The sequence below is a fragment of the Ammospiza nelsoni genome, chromosome 17 (genome assembly GCF_027579445.1).
Source record: "Ammospiza nelsoni isolate bAmmNel1 chromosome 17, bAmmNel1.pri, whole genome shotgun sequence".
Lineage (NCBI taxonomy): Eukaryota > Metazoa > Chordata > Aves > Passeriformes > Passerellidae > Ammospiza > Ammospiza nelsoni.
Window position 1 is genome coordinate 551261 of NC_080649.1, and position 23367 is coordinate 574627.

The following is a 23367-nucleotide window of genomic DNA, read 5'->3' on the forward strand; positions in this document are numbered from 1 at the left end:
TCGTCCGGTCGCGCGAGGGGACCTCGGCCGCCGCCACGGGCCCGGCAGCGTGGGGCAGTTCCGGTGCCCGGGGCGCCGAGCGGATGGTCCGGCTCCCCTCCCGCCTCCCGGCGCGGCGCGGCCGGTGCTGCAGGGGGGCGATCTGGGGGTCACCGCCGCCCCCACGCTGAGAGGCGGGCGGGGGTGACTACGGGAGCCGGCGCGGTCCAGCAGCGGCGGGGCGGCGTTTCCCGGCGTGCCCCGCGGCGGATTGTACACAATCATCATGGCCGCCGCCGCTGCCGCCGCCGATGGTACGAGCGCGGCCGGGAGCGCGGAGCCCGCGGCGGCCGCAGCGCGGGGGATCGGGAGCCCGCGGGGGTCCGGAGCCCGCGGTGCCGGTGCAGGGGGCGGCGGGGCGGGCCGGGGGGCGCCAGCGCGGGGAGCCGGTCCCGGACACGCTGCGGGCGGCGCTCCGGGGCCGGAGCGGGGCCGGGCCGGGGCAGCTCCCGTGGGCCGGGATCTTCCTGTCCGCTCCCCGCAGGTACCGAGGAGCCGGGCATGGAGGCGGAGGCGCAGGAGCTGCCGCTGGGCTGCGGCGGGGCGGGCGGCTCGCCGGCGGCGGGGCGGTCTCCGGACGGCGAGGAGCGCCGGGAGCCCCCGCAGGCGTCTGTCAGCAACGGCGGCGACGAGGACGGCGGCAGGGAGCTGGTGGAGCTGAAGGTGATCTGGAACAAGAACAAGTACGACGTGAAGTTCTGCCTGGACAGCACGGGAGCCGAGCTCAAGCAGAAGATCCACTCGCTCACAGGTGCGTGGGGCCGCCGCCGCCCGCCGCGCCTCCCCCGCGCCGCCGCCGCTCCTAATCGCTGTGCTTGCCCCTAGGCCTCCCGCCCGCCATGCAGAAAGTCATGTTCAAGGGACTGCTGCCCGAGGAGAAAACCTTGCGGGAAATCAAAGTAACGAACGGAGCGAAGATAATGGTTGTGGGCTCTACCATCAACGATGTGTTAGCAGTAAATACACCCAAAGAGGCTGCTCAACAGGACGTCAAAGCTGAGGAAAACAAAAAGGAGCCGCTTTGCAGACAAAAGGTAACTAATATCTCAATAACTGCTGGTGTGGGGGAGTGGTAGGATTTATGTGATTCTCCTGCAGGCGCTTGTGGGTCCTGTTCCTCCTCAGGTCAGGTTGGGGGTTCATTTCTGACAGCTCAGCATTGGAAGGACTCTGGGCAGGGGAGTAGCACAGAACTGTTTGGTCCAGCAGGGACTGGGGCTTTGCAAGACACTGCTTGTGCTGCCAGGTACAGCCAAGCATTTTGGTCCAGAAATGGAAACATTTGGTGGTTGTTAGTGCAAACCCAGCCCAGATTAACTCTGTCTAAAACCTCATTGTTTTTTATTGGCACAAAAAAATTTGATCTCAAAAAACTGCTCAAAACAAACACCAAGAAAGCAGTTCCTTCAGCTGTCCCAGCCCTGACAGGGATGTGGGTGTTGAATTCTCCTCTCACTTTTTGTAGTACAGTGCAGTGGGGCTGCTTTGACGGCTGCTGAAGGATTGGCAGCTCGAGGTATTACCAGCCCTGTACCTTGCTCAAAATAAACTTGGTTAAATTAAGTAGTGCCTCCACGAAGCATGCTGATGGTTTTCTGTGATTTATCACGTTCACACTCAGTGTAAATCCCGTGATTTTTAAGGTGCTCAGCCAGGCGAAAGCTGTGAGTGTGGATTTGAACGTTACCACTGCTCTGATCCATGCTGGTTTGGTGCTGGGCTGCACTGCCAGATGTGGAGAATTTCTGCCATTCACTGGATGTAACACTTTGGATTTTATACACCTTTATTTATGTGAGTGTGTATTTGAGAAGGCTGTTATCCTTGGCATTATGTTGGAGTTCCACTCGTTTTGATAATTTCTTGACAGTATTTTGGAAATTGCACAATGAAGTTTGAAAGTCACTGATGCCCGTGTGATCAATGCCTGTGAGCAGCCCTCAGCTGTGTCTCAGTGCCATTGGGATGTGGTCAGGGAGCAGCTGCAAGCACACTGCAAACTTTGTACCATTCCTGTGAATTTAATTTCTGTTTTTGTGTTGCAGCAACACAGAAAAGTGTTGGACAAAGGAAAACCTGACGACGTGATGCCTTCTGTCAAAGGCGTGCAGGTGCGTGAATAAAGCCTTGAGACACTCAGAGTCACAGAGAGACTTCTCTGTGGTTTGAGACCCTTCCCAGTGGTTCAGTGGCAGAAGGCTGGAGGGATGGGTGGTCCTTTGCTGAGAAAGCTGGGGGTTTGTGTGTTTCCTGCCCAGCCCTGGCGTGACCGCTGTGTCTCGTTGCAGGAGCGGCTGCCCACGGTGCCGCTGTCCGGCATGTACAACAAGTCAGGGGGCAAAGTCAGGCTGACCTTCAAACTCGAGCAAGACCAGCTCTGGATTGGTACAAAAGGTGAGCACCTCTCAGCCTCGGGGATGAGCACTTGGTGACTGGGCTGTGACTGAACTGTGTGACCTAGAAAAGCTTCTCCTCTGACTAAACTGTGTTTAGGGAATGATGTTGGTGTTGCAGCGCTTCAAAAAGCTTTGTTTCCTTTCCTCACGTGCCATTCTCCCAGGGCATTGAATAGTACTTGATACTCCACATCAGTTCCTGGAAAACTGCAGTTCAGTGGTGTCAGCAGACTGAGGGTCCAAGGTGCTGTTCCTGGCTCCAAATGTCAATGGGCATTCTGGCATATCTCAAAGCACTCCATAAGCAGCATGGATTTGATGCCAGCAGTACACAGGGGCCCAATGGCTTAGCCAAGACTTGGAGGGAAAACTCAGAGCTGGGATAGAAACTGGGAGCGTTGGCATCTCTGGCACTCCCTGTCCTTCCAGCTGAAATGATGTGAATGTCTTGTCTCAGTAATGCCCAGCTGTGGTGCTGTGCAGAGGGTTTGGTGTGCAGTGGCGAGTGCTGCCAGGAGGAGCTGGGGATGACGTGCCTTGTTGAGGATGTCTGTGTCCTGGTTGTGCCTGGGATGGAGTTAGTTTTCTTCCCAGGGGCTGTTTTGGGTTGGGATGGGAGCAGTGCTGATAACAGTGCATGTTTTGGTTGTGGCTGTGCAGTGCTTCCCTCAGTCAAGGACTGTTTGGTGTCTCAGACACTGCCTCTGAGGAGGCATGCAAGGAGATGCAGGGAACTGGCCAGGACAGCTGGCCAGAGCTGGCCAAAGGAACATTTCCCACCATAGGGCATCATGGCCAGTATAAACTGGGGGCAGTTGGCTGGGAGGGACTGGTCACTGAAGGGGGACAGGCTGGATATCAGTCAGCAGTGGGGAGTTGCTGTATTGGGCATCACTGTTTTCTCTGGAGTTTCTTTTTTATTTTTTTTTTGTGACTATTATTATTACCATCAGTAGTAGTAGTATATTTTACTTTGTTTCAGTCATTAAACTGTTCTTAGCTCAAACCACACATTTTTCACTTTTTCCCAGTTCTCCTTCCCATCCCAGTGAGGCAGGGGGAGTGAGTGGCTGCGTGGTGCTTAATTGCTGCCTGGGGCTGAACTGGGATCCCCCACCTGCCAAGGAAGCTGTGCTCCTTCAGTTTGGCTGGGCTGGGCAATATGCAGTGATGAGCAAGAGGGATGAGAGTGCTTGCTCGCTGTGCCAGTACAGCAGCCTGACTGGGTGGTTACACTGCCTCCAGCTGCTACAGTAGGTCCAAAGTAAGCAGAAATCCCAAAAGTTTTTGACCCTTTCTTTGTAGGACAGACTTGACTGTGAAGCTTTTTTCTGGCTTTAAAACCTCTCTAGGTGCCAGTTGCAATGATTTCCTCCTGGGCAAAGTGATGGAGCAAGGCATTGGGGGTGGTTTTAACTCTCTAGGTTGGGCAGGCAGATTTTTCTGTTACTGATCCCAGGTTCTAAATCCATGCTTAGTATTTAGGGGATTGATCTCTTCCATCACCCCCCAGATGAGTTTCCAAGTGTAGTGTTTCTGGGGTGTTCTACATCGTATTGCTTAAGCTGTGAATTTGATTCTTCCTGTAGTCATGTGTTTCCTGTGCCCTGTTTCCCTGCTCCCCGAGTTAGCAGCAGCTTGCAGCCTCTAGGGAATGGTTGTAATTGCTGGCTGTTATTGGGAAAAACTCCTTCCTCCTCTGAAAAGCCATGGCAGAGGCCAGCAGGTAAGGGCTGGAGTGAACACATCTGGGTGTTGGCACAGCTTGTCACCTGCAGGCCCTGCAGAGTTGGAGTGGTTCTTAGCCCAGCCCTGCAGCCTCACAGGGGTTTGTGCAGGTGTTTGTAGTCTGAAGCTGCTCCCCAGTGGCTCAGTGGCAGTTGCACAGAGGCATGGATAATGGGATTTGTCTGTTGCTGGGATACTCAGAGCAGAAATCCATTTGGGGGATGCTGAACAAGGGCAAAATGGGGTTTTACCTCCTGAATGGAGTCACAGGTCTGAACAGGTAGTACAGAGTGAGCTCAGCTATGAGGCAGAATATTTTTCCTTATATCACTGTTTATCTCCCTGTGTGCTTTCTGTAGATAGGTTTGAGGGTTTTTGGATAACAAATTAAATAGATCTGTCTCAAGAGCAGTTTCTCCTTTCTAAAGTGTTTTGGGTATTCTCTGCATTGTATCCAGAAGATAATTTTCAGCTGATGCTGGATGCTTGAACTGGAAGGCAGGACCTTGGAATTGAGTGTGTAGAAAGGAGAGAGGACAGAGCTGATGGGAAAGCTCTGCCCTGGACCACGTTCCCTGTGGCTCTTGTCGTTGCCTCTGGCTGCTCATGTTACTCTGCCATGTAATTGTAGTCCTTTTTGGGGCCTCAGTTTCTCTTACCTGTTTCTTTCCCTATTTTCTGTGTTATATTCCCTTCCCTGTACTTCTCTGCACGCTGCCTCAGGGTAAAGCCTGGCCTAAGCTTTCAGAGTTAGGCCAGCTTATCTTTGCCAGCTTTCAGGCTTGCTGTTGAGAGGTCAGTGCAATCCTTGGCAGTCAGTCCTGAGTGTTCCCATACCTGGACTGGATTCCATAGGCTGAGCATCCCTGCTGCTCCAGGGGAGTTCCTTATGGGAAAACATTAAGTAAATCCTGGGATTTCCCATCACTCAGTCTAGGCCCAAATGATGAGCACTGAAATGCTCCATGTGATGCAGGGAAACTGTGTGATCCAGGTTTGGATTCCTTCACAGTGCTGGGTGCCAGCTGTGGGTGTGGGGGGTGTGGTGCTGCAGCCACCACGTCCTGGGCAGCAGGTGTCCAAAACCCACCTGGAGGGGACACTGCTGGCCTGAGGAGATTTTGGCATTAATGGAGGTGATGTATGAAATGAATATGAATACTGCTTGCCAGCATGTCAGAAATAATACTTTGATCAATTTTAATGTAGAGAGAACAGAAAAGTTACCCATGGGGTCCATTAAAAATGTGGTGAGTGAACCTATTGAAGGCCATGAGGATTATCACATGATGGTGAGTAACAGCTCTACTTTAATCATATCCATCTGATTCCTTCATGCAGCACACACTGCTGAGGCTGCAGGTCAGAGCAGGCTGGAGGTGGATGGTGGTTCCAGCCTTGTGCAGATGGCAACATGGGCTCCTCTCACACTGTCAATATTTTGGGTCCACATTTAATATCTGCAGCTGTGTGGAAATCCAGAGTGTTGTCACACAAACATGAAGTGCTTAAGCATTGTTTTGTATCTTCTGACTGTGACAGTGTTAAATTGGTAAACATATTCACAACATAGCTCATGATTACTTAATGATAGGGATATTTTTGGTACCTGGTTTAATGTCTTGATTCTGTGGTATTTATATGAACAACAGGCCTTGATGGAGGTTAAGAAAAAAGGGATTTGATGCTGTAATATCTTTTCATACCTGTAATTTTCTGAACAGCTCGCATGGGATCTAGCAAAGTTATATTTCAGAAGAGAGCTGTGCTAATCTACTGAAATTTTGGCTGTTTATTTTAATCCATGGGTTTTTTTAGATCCTGCTTTTCACAGCACAGTAACTAACTTTTGATGTTGAAGTAAGTTTCTTTTCTATAAGAAGTCTGTATCCTTCTTTAGGGGGAGGAAAGGGGAATATTTTTTCCTCCCCCTAAAGTCATGGCCTGCAGGAGGGTGCTGCTCTAGTCTCTGTCCAAGTACTTGATTTTTGATCACCGGTGTGAGAAGAGATCTTCTTCAGCACATGTTGCAATAAACTTAGCCCACAGTAAGGGCAGAGGCTCTGGCATGCCATGGTGCCCCTCTCCTGGGCATAGGAGGGAAGTTGAGAGTAGGACATTATGTCTAAATATAAAATCCTGTGGCTATAAAAACATGGTCATTGTCTTGTTTAGTTCCTGTTTGGCTTCTCAGCTCTGAGGTTTCTTTGGAGACTCTGAGTTATGCTTCAGGTTGTCTACCAGAATAATTTCCTCATGTTCTTGAAACTGGCCAGGAGTTCTGGTTGCTGTTGTGATGTTGTAAAAGGGAAGAGCTCATGGTTTCCTCAGCCTCTGCAGCTCTTGTTCTCTGCGATGCTCCTTTAATTGCCCACCAAGGAGCTGTGGAATGCCCCGAGTGCTGCAGGGAGCAGCAGGTGGGACAGGCTGGTCTGGTTTGGCAATGGATGAGCTGTGCCTGTCCACTGGCACCAGCTCTTTGTTCCCATGTGTAAATGTTGTCATTTTTAATTGCAGGCATTTCAGCTGGGCCCAACAGAAGCATCTTACTACTGGGTCTATTGGGTCCCAACTCAGTATGTCGATGCAATCAAAGACACGGTGCTGGGGAAGTGGCAGTATTTTTGAAAGCACGCTCACCTCTGGCACAGGAAAATGACACAAATCTAAGGACACTGCTGGGAGAGGCCTCCAACATCCCTGGATGTGACAGTCCTGGAACTTATTATTAAAACATGCTAAATGAGGCATGGATGGAAGCCAGAGGTGATGTTCTTTCACCATTAGTTTACTTTTAACTTAAAGATTTCACCATCCCTTTTCTGCAGTCAGCTTCAACCATATTTAAAGCAAATACAATGGAAATCAATAAATCTTAATTCACAAAATATTGTGTGTAATACACTTAAATCTGCTGAGAGTTGATCTTCCAGTTTAGTTTTAAAGAGAAAATATTGCAATGTATTATTGAGGATTTTTTACATGGTTTAAACAAAACCAAATATTTTCATAATCTCTCAGTTATCAGCATTAGACTTACTTTAGTGACTTGGTTGTGAAGGGGCCTTTGAGGGGCAGATTTTTAAGAGCTAACTGTAGCAGAGCACAGCGTCGCTGTTGGTGAAGCCATATCCTGCTGGTCCTCCAGGGCAGCCTCCACTCCTTGGTAGCAGAACTAATTCTTTGTTTTCACCCAAAGATGCCCTGCTTGCTTGGGATTTTTCCTGGCCTTTTCCCGAGTCTGGCAGCTCCAGGCTGGTCGGTGTAGCGTGTTTGGAGCAGGTGAATTGTGCAGGGATGCTTTGTCGTGGCAGGTGACCCAGTGCTGCCAGCTGCTCCCTCCCGTGCCCGGCCAGTGCTTCACCTCCTGCCCTGGGCTGCTGCATTTCGGGAGCATTTTCTTGCTCATGCATGTTGCAGTCCAGGATCATTTTGCAGCTGCTGCATTGACACTGAGCTGTTGGACTGGGAACACCCTTGTGCTGCTGGTGTGAGCAGGGGGACACAGTGGCATGGACATGGATGGAAACACCGTACCGCTGCAGGGGGACACAGATCTCCCAAAGGGAGGGACCTACAGAGACCTTCCTGCCCTGTTTGGGGTGGGGGAAGTAAGGAAGAGAGAAGCTCCGAGGCTGTTTTGGATTCTTAATAACAGCAGCAGTCTTTGTGAGCTGGATTTGAAAATTTGTAGTGATGGAATTCAGTGAATCGTACTTTAGATTAACCATCCAGCGGGGGATGTTCTGAAATGTAAACCACCTTCCAGCTTTTCTCCTGCTCCAGTTCACAAGAAGCCCTCACACCCGATTCTGTCAGAAGGAACGTGCTGTGCCTGGGGCTGTGGTGCTCTGTGTGTCATGCCAGCCATCCATGTGCCATTTCTCTCAGGTGTTCTGAGCAGAGCCCTCAGCCCTGCACAGGTGCAAAGCCCATAGCAGGTGGCATTGTGCAGCCAGACTGGAGCAGCTCACACATCCCTGCTCTGCATCAGCGCTGGGGCTCAGTGCTGCTCCAGGCCAGTAGCTCAAAGCCGTGCAGAAACAGCCTTTTAGGAACAGCCAATCTGAATATGCTCCATGTCCACTCTTCCCTCTTCTTGAGGGAAGAGCCCAGTTGAAGCACAGCAGTGCAAATTCCCAAATGAGTATTTATTTTACTTTTATTTTACTTGAGAGACTGGAAAACACATTGGCTTTCTGGTAGGAGTTGAGGTCACATATTTCCCTGTAGCCTCTAGACAGCAGCTTTTAGTTTGCATTTTCTGTTTGAGCAGCCACGAAATATGAGTTTTAAAGGTGTCTCATATCCTACATCAAATCTAGTGCTGTGCTTGTTACTCCTGTAGCTTGGGGTATTTCCTTTCTGTGTACAAGGCAGCAGCAGTGTGTCCTGGCACGCGTGGCTGGGCCAGGAGAGCTGTGTCAGCTCCCTTGGCTGCAGCAGTGGGGGCAGAGAGGAGCTGGGCTGCCTTTGCTGGTGACAGCGTCGTGGGTGAAACACAGCCATCACACCTGTCATTTCCTAGTTGTCAGCCCTGGTGTAAAGGCTGAAATTAACAATTTTTTACCTGATGGAAGGTGTGGGCACTTCAGGATAAAGCAGAGGGGTGACACTGGCTCTTTCTGTCACCTGTGGCCATGTTGCCACCTTGCTGGTTCTGTGATGATCAGCTCCCATTTGTTCCTCAGTGTGCTCTGACCTGTCAGTGCATCTGTTTGTGTTCCGTTTCCTTTCCTGTTCCTCCACCCCCTGGCCCCTGGGGAGGGCAGCAGCAGTTGTGGTGCCCTGGTGCCCGAGTTCAGCTCCTCCCCAGCTCCTGTGGCTTCTGTGCAGGACGCAGCGATCGGGTGAGTAACTCTGGGGCCAGTGGGGACAGGCACTGACCACTGCTGGGGCACAGGGCACTGTCGCACCCCGTGCCAGGGGCACAGCTGCCCCGTCTTGGGCCACACACACAGCCCAGCAGCTCAAAGGAGACTCAGCACAAACCGCTTGGTTACGTACAGATTTTAAACATGAAGAAAATACTATACAGTAAGAAAATGTGGTCCTGTTTAGGCGCTTCCTTGCAGGTTGGATCTGATTGGAAAAATGAAAATGTCTCATTTTTTTGTTCTATGTGCAAAATTTGAATTAAAATTAAATTTAATTCAATTAAAATTAAAATTAAAATCACAGGAAAGTGACTTATAAATGCTTTAGTTGGTGTTTGTTGGCTCAATATCCCAGGCTTCTTGGAATCTCTTTGAAATGAGTATTCTAGTTAAAATTAGCAGCGCTGCTTTTAGGATCCTTTCTCTTTGGGGATGATGTGGAGTTGGGTATGTTCTGGCATATACCAGTTTTTCCAAGGCAGTTACTGACATTAAGAAACACCCTCTTTTTAGTGGGATAGTGCCACAGTTGTCTCTCAGCCACTGCCTGCCTCTCTCAGCTTTGGATTTTGCTCTCTGGTCAGTGTGACCATCCCAAGGCAGACTCAGAATAACCAGTGATCCCAGGGAGGAGTTTGGTCCTCAGTGAGACACAGTGTGTGAGTAAATTGTGAGTACACTTGGAACTTGGAGTTGGTGATAAAGATGGTTCTGAGATCTGACATTCATTCTGTGGGCATTCAGTACCAGCTGCACACATGTGTATTTCTGTTAAATCACAATTTACCGGGGTGCTCCCAGCAGCGACTGCTTCCTGCTGTGTGTAGGTGTGATTCCCCGGGAGCACCCTGGGGTGCCACTCCATATGAGGTTGCACTGAGTGTTTTCTGGGCTTGCTAATTGCAGGTTAAAGTATTGGTGACACAAATGCAGGTCCCTGCAGGACACAGCTGGTGTTTGCTGTTGGCTGCTCCCAGAGCCCAGGCAGTGTCCCCTCGTTGCTGCCATCTTGGGATTCCTCCTGCCTGTCCCCCAGCTCCTTCCCTATCTTGTTCCATGACACTGGGTACCACAGCTCACCTGTGTGCCATCCCTTCCCCTCTCCATGCCCAGTACTGCAGTCCCAGTACTACTTGTCCCAAGTTCAGTATCCTTTCCTCTGTTTGTGCATCCCAAGTGTAAGCAGTCCCAGGATCACTGCTTCCTTGGGAATGCAGAAGTGTTGTTGCTCAGCCTGGTTGGGGTTTGAACAGACTGTCTTGCATGAAGAGCTTGTGTTACTCGCATGGTTTCATACCAAGTTTAAAGTAAATGATTAATTTCCATTAATGACTTTGATGAGGAATGTGTAACTACAGTCAGGGTGTTCTGGTGACGGAAGAGAGGGATCTGGATTCCAAGGAGATAAACTCACCACCACCACACCGTGCTGGTGCCACACACACCCTGCCCAGCTTGCACCTGCTGGCTGGTGCCCACTGCTCCATGCTCTAAGGGCCAAAGATGAACAACTCCCTGCTGCTGCATGCCCAGGTGCCACGGTGGGGTCTGCTCTGCCCCCTGCCACAGCCACGGTCCTGACCCCGCCGCTGCCCCGGGCACTCCCTCCCTGCTCCCGGCCTTGCAGGGCTTGTTTCCAGACTCCCCTCGGTTTACTTTTCTTCCTTTGTAACTTGGTTTTCCCAGTGGAGCCGTTTGCACCCCCAGTTCTGTCCAGCACCTCTCCCCACCTGTTAGGATGAGGCCGCTGGCATCTTGTTTTGTTAGTGAGTGTCCTTGTCACCGGAGGGGACCAGGAGAGCCCTAGCAAGGCTGGTATGAAACGTGGCCATTTTACCTTCTAGCCAAGGATTCCTCTTGGTAGCTCATGGAAGTTCACTCTGTCTTATCCATACTCTAAGCGATTAATTCTTTGGTTTTATATTTTAAAAAACCGACTTAGATATTTGTGTTCACTGCAGATTTATTTTAAATTGAATATGTGAGTACCATGTATTATGGTATTTTTAAATAATCTATTGCCTATTTTGGGGGGAGGGAGATGACAAATATTTAGTCTTAGATTTGCACTGCTGGATTTTTTTAAGTGTAACCTTGACTGGTTATCCTGGTGTTTTATTCTGTAAGATTAGTCTTATGAATTAAAGTTTGATAATTAAGTATTTCTGTGTTTGAGTGTTTCAATATTCTGTATGTACTGAGCTGCTTCCTCCTGCATGAACAACTGTGAGCAAAAGGTTTGTAGTGAGTTTCTTTGCAGGAAGATGGACACAGGCCTAAGTTCAGGAGACCCCACACCTGGTGGCACATCAAAGCCATGGGTGCCCATCTCCCACGTTGGGGATTTGGGTTCTGCTGCCGTGTGCCACTGCACACACACAGGCTCTGAATTACGGGATGGTCTCTACCTCCCTGCCCAAAGCCGGGCCTTAGTCTGCTTTTGCACCGAGCTGGGCCGGTCCTGCTGTGGTGTCACGGTCACACTGCCATTGAACAGCCCCAAGCGGGTGCTCGGAGCAGCCCCAGTGCTGGGCGTGCGGCACCCTCGGCATTGCCGTGCTCAATCGGCACCCTGGCATTGCCGGGCTGAACGGGCACCCTCGGCATTGCCGTGCTGAACCGATCTGCTGGGCCTCGCTTCCCCCTTTAGACGCCTGCTGTCCCACCCAAAATCCCCATCTCAGTCGGGTCGGTAGCCCCAGTTTGCGCTGCCGTTCTCCCAGCTGTGCCCGCGGGCAGCTCCTGTTCGCCGTGGTGCCCGGTGTGCCCTGGCTCTCGGTTCCAGGGGTCCGTGCGGGCGGGGGTCCCAGCGCAGCCCCCGGTCCCCGCTGTCCTCGGGCCGAGCTCCCGGCACACGGGGCTGCGGGGGGCGGCAGGAGCCGGCTCCTTCCTCCACCGCCACGGCCGGGAGGGCTTCGCCCCCGTTACCGGCCAGAGGAACCGTCCTCGGCTCGGTGCCTGCGGCCGGGCCGGGGCCGGTGCCCAGGGCGGGGGGATGCGGGGTGTGCGCTGAGCGCGGCTCCTCCCGCGGGGCCGGAGGGGAGCGGGGCGGGGAGGCCGGCGGGGCCGCGGGGCCGGGGCGCGTGTGCGGAGCGCGGGGGGCGGAAGCCGCGTCCGGGACCCGCCCCGGCCCCGCTGACTCACGGCGGCCGCGCGGCCCGGCCCGGCCTGGCCTGGCCGGGACATGGGACATGGGCGGCCCCGCCGCGCCGCGCCCGCGGGGGCTCCGGGGGCTCCTGCCGCCGCTACCGCCGCTGCTGCCGCTGCTTCTGCTGCTGCTCCCGCCGCCCCCGGCACAGGTACGGCCGCAGCTGGCAGCGGGGGTGGGACAGCGCCCGGGAGGGGACAGCGAGGTGTGAGCCGGTGTTCCCGGTGCTCGCCGGTGCTCCCGGTGCTCGCCGTGCCCCGCGCGTCCTGCGGGAGGGCGCACGGCGCTCGGTGCCCGGGCTGTGACAGGGGCGCCCCGCGCTCGGGGCAGGTGCGGCAGCGCGGGCGGGAGCGGCCGCGGGTGACACCGGGCAGCGGGGCCCGAGCCGGCCCTCGGGCGGGGGCACCCGCAAGGTGCTTGGGGTGCGGGTGAGGGGCCGCGGTGCCCGCGGGGCCGGGATGCTGCCGGGACCCGCAGCCGTTCGTGGGTGCGTTGGCCGCGGTGCGATGGAGCGCCGGGCTGTCACCCGGGCTGGGACCCCTGCGGCACCCAGAGCGGAGATTGATCTCTGTCCTCACCCCTAGCCCCGGCTGTGGCCGGCAGCGGAGTCCCCTTCCCCCTCTGCCTGGTCCTGCTGCCTGTCAGGGAGGTGCCTTCAGAGCCGGATCCAGCTCCTGCGGCTGGTGGCGGTTCAAGTGGATAGGCAGCTTGCCAGGGCGGCTTTGGATTACACGGCTAGAGCTGCTTCACTGGAGGAAGCAGAAGATGCTGGCGCCGAGTTTCTGTCTGTGCTTGGGCATCCCTCTCTATCCATCCTTGGGGGAGTGAGGTGCCCCGAGCCCAGGGCTGAGCTCAGCCCCAGCAGCATCACTGCAGAGTCCAAAGTGCTGTGGTGGAACCTCGGGAAAGCTCCTGGGACAGCCCGTGGGAGCAGCCACACTTGTGGGCTGGGGCTGGGACCAGCGGGAGGGTGGCAGCTCCCAGGCACCCTGTGCTCCCAGTTCTGCCCATGGTGGCTTATGGGGAGCAGGTAGGCAGCCTGGCCTTTGCCCGAGTGCCCTGGCACCAAAACACTCGCAGAAGGGATGGAAAAGTCCCCAGTGCTTCAGGGGGAAGGAAGCAGAGAGCCCTGATGGCTGGGGGGGGCCGGCAGTCTCAGTTTCCCCCGGGCAGGTGGCCACACTGCAAGAGCCCCTGTCTGCCAGCCTGGCATGTCCCCAGCCAGCAGCAATCCCTCCTGCATGGCCATGGGGGCTGGAGGAGCCATGCTGGGGAGCAGTTCCCTGCCGTGTCCTCTGGGCAAAGCCAGAGCAGGGAAACTCACTCTGACCTCACCTGAAAATGAAGCAAAAAGAAGTGCAAATAAAAGAACTGGGCTGGAGGCGCAGAGGTTGATATGAGGTGCATTGTGAGGGAGGTGTTTGTGCTCCTGTGCTTTGTTGCAGCTGAAGGAATCTCCTGGCCCTGCCGTGCCACAGCCACTCTTGTACTGTCAGGTTGTGCTCTGCAAATGGTCTCAGGCTCGCATGCGGGTCCCGGCTGGGCACAGGCTGCTGGCTGCTCCCTGCTCCACAGCCAGGACAGGCCCCCAGGACAGGCTGTGCCAGCTCAGGCTCCCCGAGCAGCCAGGGGACTGCTGTGGGGCTGGGCTCCTGGGGTGTCCTTGTGCCTCTCACACTGACCTGTGGCCAGCCAGGGCCTCAGTGCTGCTGCCAAATCCTGGCACTGGGGACTGCCAGAGCCGTGTGTGTCCCGTGCTGTTTGCCCATCCCTGTTTGCTGACGGGGCGAGGCTGGCATATGTGGCGCTGGCTGAGCTGGCACTCGCTATGCAGACGCCATACGTGGAAGCAGCAGCTCCTCTTCCCAGGTGAATTTGCAATTACTTCCTCAATGTCAGGTAGCTGAAACCTGCAGCTCTGAAGGCCCAGTCAAGCAATCATCACTTCTCTGGCATGAAAAGTCACCAGACTCGTTTGTTTCTGGAAGGAGCCAGCCATCAGGCTGCTCTTGTCACCTTTAGAAAAGCATCCAGGGTCGTGGCTGGGAACAGCCACACTGCAGTTCATCCCACCTGTGGGAAAACTTGTTCCAGGGAGAGGAGGGAAAGGGAAGGCTGCTCCAGCCCCAGGATGGCTCTGGTGGGATGTGAGCCAGGGGAGCCAGGGTCTGTAGGGGCGGGTGGTCACTGAGGGTGCAGCTGCCCCAGCAGCTGAGCTGCACAGAGGAGCTGGGCTGGGGGATTGTTCCCAAGTCTGGCTGATCTCTTGAGGATGCTGTGTCTGTCCTAGAGCCTCAAAGGCAGTGCTGTGACTGTCCCAGAAACGCTGCTCTTCATCTCCACGCTGGATGGGAACCTCCACGCTGTCAGCAAGAGCACAGGGGACATCAAGTGGACCCTGAAGGATGGTGAGTAGTGACTGGGGGGCATTTGCTCACAGCCCAGCTCCTGGAGTGTATTTGAGGTCTGGGAATGCTCCCCTGGCCTGGATTTTGCTGGATGGGCTCTGGGCTGCCAGTACCTCCAGTCTGGGGTGCGCTGCCAGCCCCGGCCCCAGGCACAGATGAGCATCTGCCTTTGTGTCTCTTTTAGCTCTGAAAGGCAAACAGGCTGCGTGGCTGGGCTGGGTGACAGTGCCACACTGGGTAAACAGTGGTGTTGTGCTGTCCCACTCACAGCAGCGCCGCTGATGTGGCCTCTCACTCTCTGTTTCAGATCCCATTCTGCAGGTGCCAGTCTATGTGGCAGAGTGAGTGTCACCCCCACTGGGCAGTGCAGGAGGCTCCCTGATAACTGATGGAGCAACAGCAGGAAAGGGGAACCACAGAGATATGAAATGCCCAGCCCATGCCGTGGCATCACCTTACCCTGTCCCTGGCATGTGCACATGGTGATGAGGAGGAGCTGGCACCTGCTGCACAGCCGAGGAACTCTCAGCTCGACTGCACACACCAGCATGGAGAGAAATAGAGGGAAATCCCCCTGACAGCTCAGGGGCAGGCGGGCAGCGAGAGCTCCTTGAGACAGGCAGGGCATCCACCGGCCTGGTGGGTGCACACTGGGTGGCTGTGGGAAGCCCCAGGACTGACCAGAGTGGGATTTATCTCCTGCAAAACCCAGTGCTGCAGGTGCCCAGGAAAGGTCAAGTCCTGCAGGGACTCACCCCAGAGCAAACTGCTAAAGGGGATTCTGCAGTGTAGCCACTCTGTGTCCTCGGAGGTGTCTGGGGCAGGGGGTGGCTCATGTTTTATCCCTCTCTCGTGCTTCCCAGGCCAGCATTCCTTCCAGACCCCAATGACGGCAGCCTGTATATCCTGGGAGGAAAGAACAAGGAAGGCTTGATGGTCAGTAGGGCTGTGGGGCCGTGGGCACGCTGTGAGCCCTGGGGTGCCCTGGGCTGCAGGGTGACCCTGCCCTGCTCCTGTGTTGCAGAAGCTGCCATTCACCATCCCGGAGCTGGTGCAGTCCTCGCCGTGCCGTGGCTCGGACGGGGTGCTGTACACCGGTACGGAGCGCTGCGGTGTGCAGGACAGCCCTGCCCAGGCCCCAGGAGCTGTGCAGGGCACAGGCAGGGCTCAGAGGGAGCTCCTGGGGACAGGGGGCTGCGGGGGCTTACAAAGAAGGCATTTTCCTTCTCAGGGAAGAAGCAGGACAGCTGGTTCATTGTGGACCCCAAGTCAGGGGAGAAGCAGACCACCCTCTCAACAGAGGCCTGGGATGGTCTGTGCCCATCCAGCCCCTTGCTCTACATCGGACGGACCCGTAAGTGCCCCCATTGACCCCCTGGTGCCAGTAATGGGGCCCTGGAGGTGACCTTGTGCCCTGCTCCTGTCCCCAGAGTACGTCATCACCATGTATGACACCAAGTCGCGGGAGCTGCACTGGAATGCCACCTTCTCCGAGTACTCGGCCCCGCTCTGCGAGGAGTCCTACCAGTACAGTGAGTGCAACTGCAGTGGCAGTCATGGCACACAGCTCCCCAGTGCCCACTCCAGCAGGACTCTGGCTGTGCAGGGGCCTGGGGTGGCAGTGCCAGGGCCAGCAGGGCTCAGCTGTGCCCATTGCTGGGGACAACAGCCCACGACCAGTGGCGGAACCGAGGGTGACCAGAGGAGACACAGCCGAAGTGCTGCGTCCCTCATCCCCCTTGCTCTCTGCAGAAATGGCACACTTGGCCTCAAGCGGCGACGGGCTGGTGGTGACCCTGGATAAGGAGAGCGGGGAGGTCCTGTGGGCGCAGAACTACGGCTCACCTGTGGTTGGCATCTACCTGTGGCACCAGGACAGCCTGCGCCGCCTGCCCCACCTCAACGTGGCCATGGAGACCCTGCGCTACCTGACCTTCCAGACACAGGACATCCACGTCCTCAAGTGGAGCTACCAGTCCGTCAAGGACTTCGCTGCCACCAAGACCCAGCTGCTGTAGGTGGTTCCTGAGTGGTGGCAGCCGGTGGCGTTCGTGTTCCCCGTGCTCGGCCACCCTGGTCCGTGGCGGATGGAAGGTGATGCTTGTCCTTGCCCTGCAGGCCGGCGCTCTACGTGGGGAAGCACGCCACCAGTTTCTATGCTGTGACCTCCCTGGTGCACGGCAGCGTGGCGCTGGTGGTGAGTGTCCCCTGTGCCCCGCTGGAGCCACCACGGCGTGTCCGGCCGCCTGGTGCCCCACGAGCTGCCACGTCCCCAGCCCCAGGGCATCACGCTGGCCAGGATCGACGGCCCCACCACGGAGGACGTGACCATGAGGGAGTCCGGGGAGTGCGAGATCACGCCCAGCACGGACGTCAAGTACCCGCAGGGCAGCATCGCCTCACCTCCCAACCAGTGGCTCCTCATAGGTGCGGAGCTGTGGTAGGCACAGACTCACCCATGTCCTGGCTCCCAGGCAGTGCCCGGGGGGGAACACCCCGAGCTGCTGCTGTGCTTTGGGGACAATAGGCAACCTGCTCCGCCCAGTGGGGACCCTTTGAAGCAGGGCTCACAGTTACCCATGCTGGGGGTCCCATGAGAAGCAACCCCCCTACTCCAGGAGAGCCAGGGCTGCTGGCAAGGGATGGGTGCTGAAACCAAGAGGGGAACTGAGGGGTTGTCTCTGTTCCCCTCCTGCCACAGGGCACCATGAGCTGCCTCCTTTGGTCCACACCACGATGCTGAGAGCCTTCCCAGAGAACCTGAGGAAAACCACGGAAACCATCATCCCCAGGGCTCCTTCTAGCAGGACCGTGTTCGATGATGTGAGTGGTGAAGGGTGCTGGGTCACTGAGGGGTCTGTGCTGCTTGGGGTGGGCAGTGGGTCCCCAGCATGGGACAGGACAGGAAGGAGGTCGCAAAGCCAAGTGCCCTGCGGTCTGTGCCTCAGCCAGCCCTGGGTGTGTGTTGCAGTTCCTGGCCCCCAGCAGCCCCGAGGAGCCAGCTGTCCGCAGCGAGGGGCAGCTCCAGCCAGACCCTGTGCCAGGGGAGCAGCTGGAGGTGTACCCCGAGTCTGGCACCTGGGACCTGGTGATGGCAGGCGTCGGCACGGCTCTGCTGGGCGGGGGAATCCTGGTCCTGCTGCTCACGGTGAGTGCTGCTGGTGGAGGGAGAGGGACACGGAGCCAATGCCCCAGCATGGCTCCAGGCTCTGAATGTTCCCGTGGTTTGTATTGCAGAAGCTGCAGCGGCAGCATGTGGCCCAGCAGCAGCAGCTGGAGGAGCAGATACAGCTCCTGCAGCAGCAGCAGGAGATGCTGCTCTCGGGCCGAGTCTCCGGAGAGGGGGTCCCTGAGGAGCCTGGGGAGCTGGAGCTGAGCCAGGGCAGTGCCTCAGAGCTCTCACAGAGCTCCAGCCCCTCCGCCTGCCTGAAGGAGCCGGCTAATGGAACAGTCAGCCCAGAGCCAGCTGTCCCAGTGCCTGCTGAAGGTGGGTGCAGGGGGAACAGGCAGGCTGTGGGGGCTTCTGTCCAGAGATGTCAGCGCCCAGAGCAGGGGCAGGGATGCCCGCAGATGAGAGGGCTGCACCCCAACTGGGATGGGAGGAGGTGCCAGATCTTCTGCTGGATAAGCATGGGCTACATAAGAGTAGGGCCCAAGAAATGGCCAGATAAATAGAGAAACAGGTGTCCTCTACACAGAACTAATGCTTGGAGGCTGGAAGACAGCTGTCTTTTCTCCATTGCAGATGCAGAACCAGACCTGGTTGTAGTTGGGAAAGTTTCTTTTAACCCCAAAGATGTGCTGGGCCATGGAGCTGGAGGAACCTTTGTCTTCAGGTGGGTGACACTGGGTGCCTGTCCCCACTCTGCTCCCTTTCTCCCTGGGAGCCACAGGGATAGTGACAAGGCAGCTCAGGGTGGTAGCCTCTGGTTCAGGGACTTTTGAGAGCTCACCCCCTTCAGTTTCTTCTGGTCCTCATCCCACCCATCCTGGAGCTGGGCTCGTGGCCCTCATTGACCAGGCACTGGGTACACAGGGCAGGTCCCCCTTGCACCCCTCCCTGCCTGCCTGCACCTGCTCTGGCCCCTCACATGGTTCCGAGGCTCTGGCTGAGCCCCTTTTCCACCACTGAACACAGAAAAAGTGAGGGATGTAATTTTCCTATGAAATGGAGACCCTCCATTTCCCAGCTTACACTGGGAAGATTCCTGTCGGTGACGTGACAAGGCTTTGGGGTGCAGCAGTGTGGGTACAGCATGCTGGGCACCCTGTGGGTGAGGGTGGCCGGGCCCTGCCCTGCAGCACACGGGCACAGCAGGACTCTGTGCACAGGGGGCAGTTCGAGGGCCGCAGCGTGGCCGTGAAGCGCCTCCTGCCCGAGTGCGTGCACCTGCTGGAGCGCGAGGTGCGGCTGCTGCGCGAGTCCGACGAGCATCCGCACGTGGTGCGCTACTTCTGCACGGAGCGGGACCGGCAGTTCCACTACATCGCCATCGAGCTGTGCTCCGCCACGCTGCAGGAGGTGAGCCGGGCCCGGGAGCCCTGCAGGCACCGGCCTCGGGCACAGACTGCCTCTGCGGGGGCTCCTCTCCATCGCCCCCATCACGCCGGGGAGGGTGTCTCTCCAGCCAGCCTGCCTTTGCCCAGTAAACCAGGCTCAGTTCCTCTCCTGCTGTGTGGTTCCAGTACGTGGAGAGCCCCAGCTTTGAGCGCCGTGGGCTGGACCCGGTGTCCGTGCTGCGTCAGACCATGTCGGGGCTGGCCCACCTGCACTCCCTCAGCATCGGTAAGGGCCAGCACTCCCCTCTGCAGCCCCTCCTCAGCAAATGCTGCGTGGTTTGGCAGGACTGGGGCTTCAGCAGCACATGGGGCTGTGGCAGAGCCCTGCTTGCTCCAGCCCTGCCGGGTGACACCACAGCCTCTCACTTGCAGTGCACCGTGACCTGAAGCCCTGTAACATCCTCATCTCTGTCCCGAACCGCCACGGGCAGATCCGCGCCGTCATCTCCGACTTTGGCCTTTGCAAGAAGCTCCAGGGGGGCCGGCAGAGCTTCAGCCTCCGCTCCGGGATCCCCGGCACTGAGGGCTGGATCGCGCCCGAGGTGCTGCAGGAGGCCCCGAAGGAGAACCCTGTCAGTGAGCCGTGGCCCCCCTGCCCCGGGTGCTCCTTGGGCCCACTGTGGCGTGTCCTCCATGGTGGCAGTGGTCTCAGGTCACACTGCCAGGGTGCACAATTAAGATGAGAGCTCCATGAGCCAGAGCCAGCCCAGACACAGGCACTGTGCTCCTTGCCAGGGCTGTCCCTGTGCCCCTGCCCTTGTGAGACAGTGCCCAGCTGTGCTCAGCACAGGTGTCTCATTAGGCTCCATTAGTCCTCAGAAATTCGGGGTGGGGAGGTTGAAGGGGCTGTGAGATGCTGACAAGGTCACGCTTCTCCTCTCTTCACAGTTGGGGATCTCATTCCCACTGGAAGCAGCTGCTGCACTGCTCCTGGGCAGGGCAGTGCTGGGGCTCATGCTGGTGTCTGTTTGCCTGCTGGTGGGACACCTGCAGCCCCTGCATGTCCATTGGGCTGTGGAGTCCTGAATTCTGGCTGTGCCTCTGGAAACGCCTTCTCTGTTGGGAACCTGGGGTGATGGGGCTCCCTGATGCAGGTAGCAGAGCAGGAGCCCCATGTGATGCATTTTCCAGCAGCTCTGCAGCCAATGACAAATTGTCCAGATGAAAAGACAGAGAAGTGGCAGGTAAAGGTTTCCTTGCCCTTTGCCTGAGGGTCCCACGTGCCCCCCTGTTTTTCAGACCAGTGCTGTGGACATCTTCTCAGCCGGGTGCATCTTCTACTATGTGGTGTCGGGGGGCCAGCACCCCTTTGGGGACAGCCTGCGGCGCCAGGCCAACATCCTGGCGGGCTGCTACCAGCTGAGCTGCCTGCAGGAGGAGGCTCACGGTGAGACCCGTCCCCGCGGGGAGGCTGCGGGCTGAGGGCAGCTCCCTCTCCCCGGGCAGGGACGAGCTCGGTGCTGTTCTGCTTCACCCCCAGACAAACTCGTTGCGAGGGAGCTGATTGTGGCGATGATCAGCGCCGAGCCCCAGCGCCGGCCCTCGGCCCCTGTGGTCCTTGTGCATCCCTTTTTCTGGAGTCAGGAGAAGCAGCTGCAGTTCTTCCAGGTGAGCCTGTGCTGCCCCACTGGCAGTGAATGCAGGTGTGCACTGAAAAACGTGCTGGAAACTGCTGCATTTAGGTCAACATGCTCCTTGTGAGCTACTCTTGGGAGGGCTGGGGTGTCCCTGGGTCTCTGTCCCACCTCGTGCAGAGCAGGGGCAGTGCCATACGCACCTCTTGGGCACACAGGACGTCAGTGACCGTGTGGAGAAGGAGCCAGCCGAGGGGCCCATTGTCTCAGCCCTGGAATCGGGGGGACGGGCGGTGGTGAGGACCAACTGGAGGATGCACATCTCCCTCCCACTGCAGATGGGTGAGCATGGAGGGGCCAGGCTCATCATTGGGCCCAGTGAAGCAGTGGGGCTTCAGGGCCTGGTGCTTTTACTGGCCAGCAGGCACCTGCTTGTGCCCAGGAGCCAAAAGCAGGGCAGGTAAAGGTGGCAGCCCTTCCTTGGGAGGCCACAGTGCAGCAGGGCTGAGGCTGGCACTACAGGGGCTGTGTCCCCCCTCACTCCGTGTCTCCCCTGCTGTCCCCAGACCTGAGGAAGTTCCGCACCTACAAGGGGGGGTCGGTGCGTGACCTGCTGCGGGCCATGAGGAACAAGGTACGGCCACCCAGCTGCCCTGTGGCCCTGCCCCCCCCACTGTCCCTGTCCCCTCTCACGTCCCCCTCTCTCCTGCAGAAGCACCACTACCACGAGCTGCCGGCCGACGTGCGGGCGGCCCTGGGCTCCGTCCCCGAGGGCTTTGTGGAGTACTTCACCTCCCGCTTCCCGCGGCTGCTGCTGCACACGCACGGGGCCATGCGGCTCTGTGCCCACGAGCACACCTTCCGCTCCTACTACTGCCAGGGCCTGAGGGGCGACGGCGCCTGAGGGCCACGGGTCACACATGAGAGCTGTGGGCCATGTCTGAGGGCTGTGGGTCAGGCCCGAGGGCTGTGGGTCACTCCCAAGGACCGTGGGTCATGCCTGAGGGCTGCGGGTCACACCCGAGAGCCGTGGGCCATGCCTGAGGGCTGCGGGTCAAGCCCAAGGGCTGCGGGTCACACCCGAGAGCCGTGGGCCATGCCTGAGGGCTGCGGGTCAAGCCCAAGGGCTGCGGGTCATGCCCAAGGACCGTGGGTCATGCCTGAGGGCCGCGGGTCACACATGAGAGCCGTGGGCCATGCCTGAGGGCTGCGGGTCAGGCCCAAGGGCTGCGGGTCATGCCCAAGGGCCGCAGGTCACACCCAAGGGCTGCGGGTCACACCTGAGAGCCGTGGGCCATGCCTGAGGGCTGCGGGTCAGGCCCAAGGGCTGTGGGTCATGTCCAAGGGCCACAGGTCACACCCAAGGGCTGTGGGCCATGCCTGAGGGGCAAAAGTGCATGAGGGGCGACAGCCCCTGAGGGCCGTGGGTCACACCCGACAGCCACGGGTCATGCCCAAGGGCCATGGGACATGCCTGAGGGCTGTGGGTCACGCCTGATGGCTGCGGATCATGCCAGAGTGCTGCAGGTCACGTCTGAGGGGCAATGGCACCTGAAGGCCGTGGGTCATGCCCGAGGGCTGTGGGTCAGGCCCAAGGACTGTAGGCCATGCCCAAGGGCTGCAGCTGCTGCTTCCCGCCCGGGCCCTCTCAGTGCCCTGCTGCCAGCCAGGCAAGGGCTCAGCAGGTGGGGCATGAGGCAGCACCATGCTCTCACCTGGGGGACCCTCTGAGCAACATCTTTGCCAACACACACAGTCAGACAGGTGTGAAGGCATTTGAGTCAGAAAACAAAGACATCTCAGGTGGACACAGTGCTTGGAGAAGAAAGAGGAAAACACATTGTGTTTTCACAGTGGGGCCCTGGCACAGCAATGCCCTCAAGCTGCCATCAACCCCAAGGGACCTTCACCAGGGACAGGAAGCTCTGTCCTGCTTTGTCCCACAGGTTCTGTCCTGTGCCAAGGGCCTGGGGACACAACTCCTTGAGCTGTGCCCAGGCCCCCAGTCCTGACACTGGAGCTGCCCCTCAGCCACGGCAGGGCTGTGCTCACCAGGCCAGGCCCAGCAGCCACCCTGGGACTGGGACCTGCCCATGACACCCAGGCTGTGGGGGCACAGTCCCACAATGGAGGTGTGGATCTCAGCTGTGCCCAGAACAGGGCTTTCTCCCTTAGGGGCCCCAGCAGCCTGCACCTGTGCCAGGCCTGGTGGCACAGCAGTCCAGGAACAGTTGTCTCTGGGCACAAAGGAGGGAGTTCCTTGCCCCTGGGATCCCTCTCTCAAAGACAGGCCTGTGCCTGCATTTCCCCCAGCCTCTCCTGCTGCCCAGGGCAGGTATCCCATGGGTGCTGTGGTTCATAGCATGCCCATAGGCATGTGGGCCCTGCGAGCCAGCCTCCAGCACCAGCTGAAGCCGTGGGCACAAAGAGCCCCACAGCAGAGCTCCTCTGTGGAACAGCAATAATTTTGTATAGTTTGATTCCTCTGTGTACTGGGGTGTGGGATTTTGTTACACAGATAACAGGGTTTGTACCAGATTTCTTTTCAGAATGTATTTATACAAAATGTTATAAAAAAGTAAAAAACATCAACTAAACATAGTCCTGCTTATAGAAACAAACTGGCCTAAGAGCACC

At 57.3% G+C, this 23367-nt stretch overlaps 2 protein-coding genes across 2 annotated transcripts; both read left to right on the forward strand.

Annotated features, from left to right (window-relative positions):
- The first annotated feature begins 71 nt into the window (after positions 1-71).
- UBFD1 (ubiquitin family domain containing 1) lies at positions 72-7051 on the forward strand. Its single transcript, XM_059484596.1, has 7 exons — positions 72-293; positions 524-790; positions 865-1073; positions 2085-2150; positions 2328-2433; positions 5373-5455; positions 6681-7051. Exons 1-7 carry the CDS (start codon positions 266-268, stop codon positions 6789-6791), a joined length of 870 nt encoding a protein of 289 aa, XP_059340579.1. The 5' UTR covers positions 72-265; the 3' UTR covers positions 6792-7051.
- Positions 7052-12213: 5162 nt separating this feature from the next.
- ERN2 (endoplasmic reticulum to nucleus signaling 2) lies at positions 12214-23327 on the forward strand. The gene is made up of 22 exons (XM_059484651.1): positions 12214-12339; positions 14479-14596; positions 14904-14937; positions 15460-15532; positions 15621-15693; positions 15828-15950; positions 16027-16128; positions 16349-16610; positions 16715-16793; positions 16873-17023; positions 17298-17419; positions 17568-17744; positions 17834-18083; positions 18342-18432; positions 18929-19118; positions 19283-19382; positions 19529-19728; positions 20396-20543; positions 20637-20764; positions 20949-21072; positions 21297-21364; positions 21443-23327. The coding sequence occupies exons 1-22, from the start codon at positions 12232-12234 to the stop codon at positions 21632-21634; spliced, it is 2913 nt and encodes a 970-aa protein (XP_059340634.1). The 5' UTR covers positions 12214-12231; the 3' UTR covers positions 21635-23327.
- The last annotated feature ends 40 nt before the right edge of the window (positions 23328-23367 follow it).